The sequence below is a fragment of the Lissotriton helveticus genome, chromosome 7 (assembly GCF_964261635.1).
Source record: "Lissotriton helveticus chromosome 7, aLisHel1.1, whole genome shotgun sequence".
NCBI lineage: Eukaryota > Metazoa > Chordata > Amphibia > Caudata > Salamandridae > Lissotriton > Lissotriton helveticus.
In genome coordinates this window covers 1853327126-1853332066 of record NC_136068.1, presented here as the reverse complement: position 1 = coordinate 1853332066, position 4941 = coordinate 1853327126, and the positions used below count along the sequence as shown (strand labels likewise).

The 4941-nt window shown below is 41.4% G+C and overlaps 1 protein-coding gene across 1 annotated transcript; it reads right to left on the bottom strand.

Moving 5' to 3' along the window:
• Positions 1-297: 297 nt before the first annotated feature.
• LOC144767778 (olfactory receptor 5V1-like) lies at positions 298-1224 on the bottom strand. Its single transcript, XM_078651157.1, has one exon. It carries the CDS (start codon positions 1222-1224, stop codon positions 298-300), a length of 927 nt encoding a protein of 308 aa, XP_078507283.1.
• Between the last annotated feature and the right edge of the window lie 3717 nt (positions 1225-4941).

Below are 4941 nucleotides of genomic sequence, written 5' to 3'. Positions count from 1 at the left end.
CGCCAGTAGGTAATACATGTGTATATATATACATATACATATATAAACCAGTCACAAAGTCAGCAGTTCCTCATCTTGCATCACAGCCTACATTAAATCCGCCTATGACTGCTGTGATCTATGCTAGAACCTCTTTAATTTCTAAAATCATAATATCAACTTTGGTGCTCTTAGTACTAGAAACATTAATGCTAGAATCTACCAAATTCCGGGATACACCCTTAGTTATAAATAACAAGTATTCCTGCAAAACATTATTTGAATGTTAAAAAAATCTGTCATTTTGTGTCTTAAATACTATTTTGTATTCTTTGTCTTCCTCCGGATGTTTTTAAACTCTTCATTTTTTAGGCTGTATATAATGGGATTACATAGTGGAGTTATGGCAACATATAACAAAGAGAATACTTTGTTGTATTTTACTGAAGCCGTTGATGATGGTCTCATGTACGTGGAACAGATAACTCCATAGGATAATATAACCACAGTGAGGTGGGAGGCACATGTGGAAAAGGCCTTGCGTCTCCCTCCTTTAGATCGGATTTTCAGGATTGTTGAGATGATGTTGATGTAAGATGCGATAGTTAAAGCAAAAGGTGCAACTCCAAATAGAGTACCCATGATATAGAGTGCTAACTCAACAGCACTGGTGCTGCTACATGAAAGCTTCATTACAGCTGCCACATCACAGAAGAAGTGGTTGATTGTGTGAGACCCACAGAATGAGAGCCTAGATGTTAGTGTAATGTGTGGTATTGGGTCAATAAAACTAAGTAGCCAACATACGGCAGCCAACTTCATGCATACTACATCATTCATGGTGGTCACGTACTGTAAATGCTTGCAAATGGCCACATATCGATCATAAGCCATGGCTGTAAGAAGGGAGAATTCCGTAGACACCATGGTACTGAAAAGAAACATCTGAAGTAAGCATCCACTTAGAGAAATGTGTGTTACCTCCAGAAAGAAGTGAGCCAGCATATTTGGAAAAATCATTGTTGTGCAACAGATGTCCAGAAAGGCTAAGTTTGTAAGGAAAAAATACATTGGTGTGTGCAATTGTGTGTTGGAATAGACAATCACCATGATAAGAAGATTCCCCACAAGTACCAGGGAATAAATCAGCAAAAAGGCCAGAAAAAGTGGAACTAGAAGATGTGGGAAATCATAAAAACCCACAAGAGTGAACTCAGCTGCTAAAGTTTGATTTTGTCCTTTCATGTGTCCTCAAATGCAGTTTGTCAGAGTTGGGATATCAAGAATATCTGCAAATAAAGAAAAGAAGGAAAGTTAATATGCAAAGCGCACTGTTTTGGGAGAAAAATCTATGTTGTGTTTTTGCCTTCACAGTTCACATATTTACTATCAGAAAAAAACAATTTAATTTGTAACACAAAATAGGTGACAAGTACGCCATTCCTGGTGTGTTCCTATTTAACTTTCTTTTTTCATTTTTCATGGGGCAATGATTAGGCTGCATGATGTTTATTGCTACTTTTGCTGCTTATTTGTGCTATAGATTTTAGTTGTAACTGTTCAAAACGTGTCTAGAAGATACTATCAGTTAGAGCATCCATCAATAATAACATTTCTAAATTTTTGCAAATTAGATGATGGCTGTAACCCTAAGTATTACTTTAAGGGCTGACAGATTTTGATTTACGTGTTCCTGACCAATGATTAGGCCTGACAAAGTGGTTGTTGAAAGCAAATACACAGAGAGTAGGCTCTGGGTCACCCCTGTCATTCACTGACTTATAGAGCTATCACCCTTCAACCATTGCTCACTTGAAAAGTCTTTCACACTTTGCCTCAGCCCACAACAAAGGGCCCGATTTAGAGTTAGGGGTACCGGTTACTTCGTCACAAACTTGATGGACATCCTGTCCGCCGAATTACAATTCCTATAGGATATAATGAGATCGTAATATGCCGATGGGATATCCATCTTGTTTGTGATGGAGTAACCCCATCCTGTAAACTCTAAATCAGGTCCAAAGTTTTTAAACATGACCTTAGTAACATTCCTGCCCAACCTTCCTCCACCCTGGATAGAATGGCATTAGTAAGCTAAGAGGCAAGTCAGTTGTCATGCGTAGCCTAAAAGTGGCCCAAATTCTTATCATAAATTGATCAACATTGTATTATAGTTAGTCAAGTACAATTGGTTTAAGGATTAGGGCACATCCTGAACTCACCTATCTGATGGTGCTCTCAAATGTGGAGATGAAGAAAAAGGAGGCTCAGTGAAATAAAATATTTGCCTACGATCACACAATTTGCAAGCATTGCAGCCGAGATTGATCACTGTTTTTTGTTGCACACTGTGCAGTTGAGCCCCTAGAGGGGTATATTTTTCTGTCTCCCATTTTACATCAACAGTGATTGTCTTCAGTACTTAGTGGATGAGGCCAGTCACATGAAACAGCTCATGTTGGACTTGACGGCCCACAAAGACCTTGAGCTGAGCTGGTGCCAGGGTCCAGGCAGGAGCCTGATTCAAGCTTTAAGTGTCTCGCCCACCTCTAGAGAGCAAGCTGCAATGAAACTCACCTTCACAAAATATACAGAGTGTACAAGTGCTGTGCAAACTTCACCCACAGTAAGGGCAAAATGTGCTGCAGCAGAGGATGTCTACCTTACAAAATAGATGCAAGACAGTAATTGATCAGCACCTCAAGTCTCCCTTACAAAACATGCACACACTGATGGCAGTGGTGAACGGGTAGGTGGTCAAACTTGACAAGGAGCATCATGGTATGTGTCAGATTTTAGAGCAGTCCTTGATACTTTTTGTGAAAAAAGGCAAAGTTATAATGGATAAACCCGTGTTACACATATTGGAGCCCACTGGTGCAGATATACAGTATGAAGGCAACAATTCTGAGGTAAATAAATTAAAACACCAATCAGTGTTATTGTAACAATGCAGTTGAATATTACTGTTGCGAAAATTACATTATAGCTCCAAGCTATAACAGAAAAGAAATTCAGGGATCTGGCCTGAGACTAAACTTGCATTTGAAACAATTATTTTGTTGTACAGATCTTTGCAATGTATCTGACTCAGGAAAGTTGTTCAGGGGCTTCCTTCCTGCTAGAGTGCATAAGTGAAGGAAATGAAAATGTACCTACACTACATTTTACGGAAAAACGTCATGATCTGGATGCAAAGAAAAAATCAGTAGCACTCCTTGCCATTTCTATTTCTCACATTTGAGAGACGCTGGCAGGTTACACACATATACCATAGATGCTAAATGCCCGATTCAGGCGGGAGACTACAGATTTCAAGGCTCTTTTCCCACCTCCCGATTCCTATTCAAATTTTTGTAAAACTGGCAAAAATAAAATGTTGATGCCTGTCAAGCGCCCTCCATTCTCCCACTCCAAGAATTACCTCTAACGTCAACAGTTAATGCGTTTTAGCATGCGCAATGAAATTCATTTTATTTATTTATTTATTTACTTACATTACTCCGGTTGTCTGTGAGCCTGAGTTTACTACCCCACACCCTGCCCCTCCCCCGCCCGCTCCACGGCACTCCCTCCACGAGCCACACTGCTGAGGCACTTTAATTTTCATGCAATGGTCTATTGTTGCTCACCCTCAGAGGTCAAATCCAGGTGAAGCTGCCCCTCTTCCTTCCTGCTGCAGACTGGATTTCTAAGGCCCCTTGTTGCTAACGCCCTGTCAGGGTCTCTGATCAGCCACACAAGACTCTCTGCACCAGCAACGTGCAGTTCGGCTTGGCTCCTGAGGATTCGCACTTAGCTGCAAGATAGCGCACATGCCCTGCCCAACTAGGAACTTTAAACCCTCGCAGCAGAAGAGTCAGTGATGCAGATTCCTTACTGTGTCCTGGAGTGCAATGTGTGAAATTAAATAAATACAATTAGATTTTCTTTTTATTATCACACAGTTGTTGTCAGACTGGCCCATCTTGACAGAAACACAAAGTAAACAATGTGTCTACACCCTTTTTTACTTACTGCTTTGCTGGCCTTAGGATTCTGTGTACTTTGCAGGGCTTTGAGTGGCTCCAAAAATATGCACTAATGCAATGCAGCACAAATCGCTGCATTGCCTTACTTTGCCTTGGTTAGACATTCCATAGAATTTGACACATTCTCAGATTTACAAGACCTTATAATACGGGGAATGTGCCAAAAAGATACACAGAGGATTACAATGTGAAATATGTGTTTTTCTCCTATTTCGTCCTCTTTCTATGTGTGCTGCATTCTGCAGGACAAATTGAAAGTGGAAAAAGCCGCTCAGGAATCTTTTTGTGCAGGAGGGTGGCACTTCCTGCACAAAAAGAATCCCCCTACAACACAGACACCCTGGCACCATGGTTCAAGAGTGCCTGCATCGGTGCTAGTCTGTATAACTGCACCAGCACAAGGGAAAAGGACAGGAATGCCACATATTGGAAAAATATGGTGCATTACTGTGATGTACGGCAGTGCAGCAAGGTGACTTCCTGTGCAGCCTTGCACCACTAAATTCATAAATATGGCCCTTATTGCCTGTTTCTGGGTCACATGAGTGGGAGTAGCTGACAGTTGGGAATTTGTGTATTCCTCATAGAGAGCCCCACACAGTAGAGAGCTTAGATGTTCCTGGATGGGCCATCACTGGCTGGATGGGAGGGCGGAGCCTTACTTACTTTTGAATAGGTTGTGTCCTGTCTCCACACAAAGGACTGCATATCCCCATAACTTCCTGCAGTTAGTTTGAAGCCAGGGCACCATTAGGGGAAACTTCTAGAAGCTTCTCCACTTTAAGGAAAAGTCCAGGTATAAATATTGGACCTCAGACACCAATTTCTATGTACACATTTAGACCTGCAGATACCCTGCTAGGTAGAAGGACTGCTGAGCTGCTGAAAGTCCTGACACTCTGCTGGACTGCTGCTCTGAAGTACTTGTGCC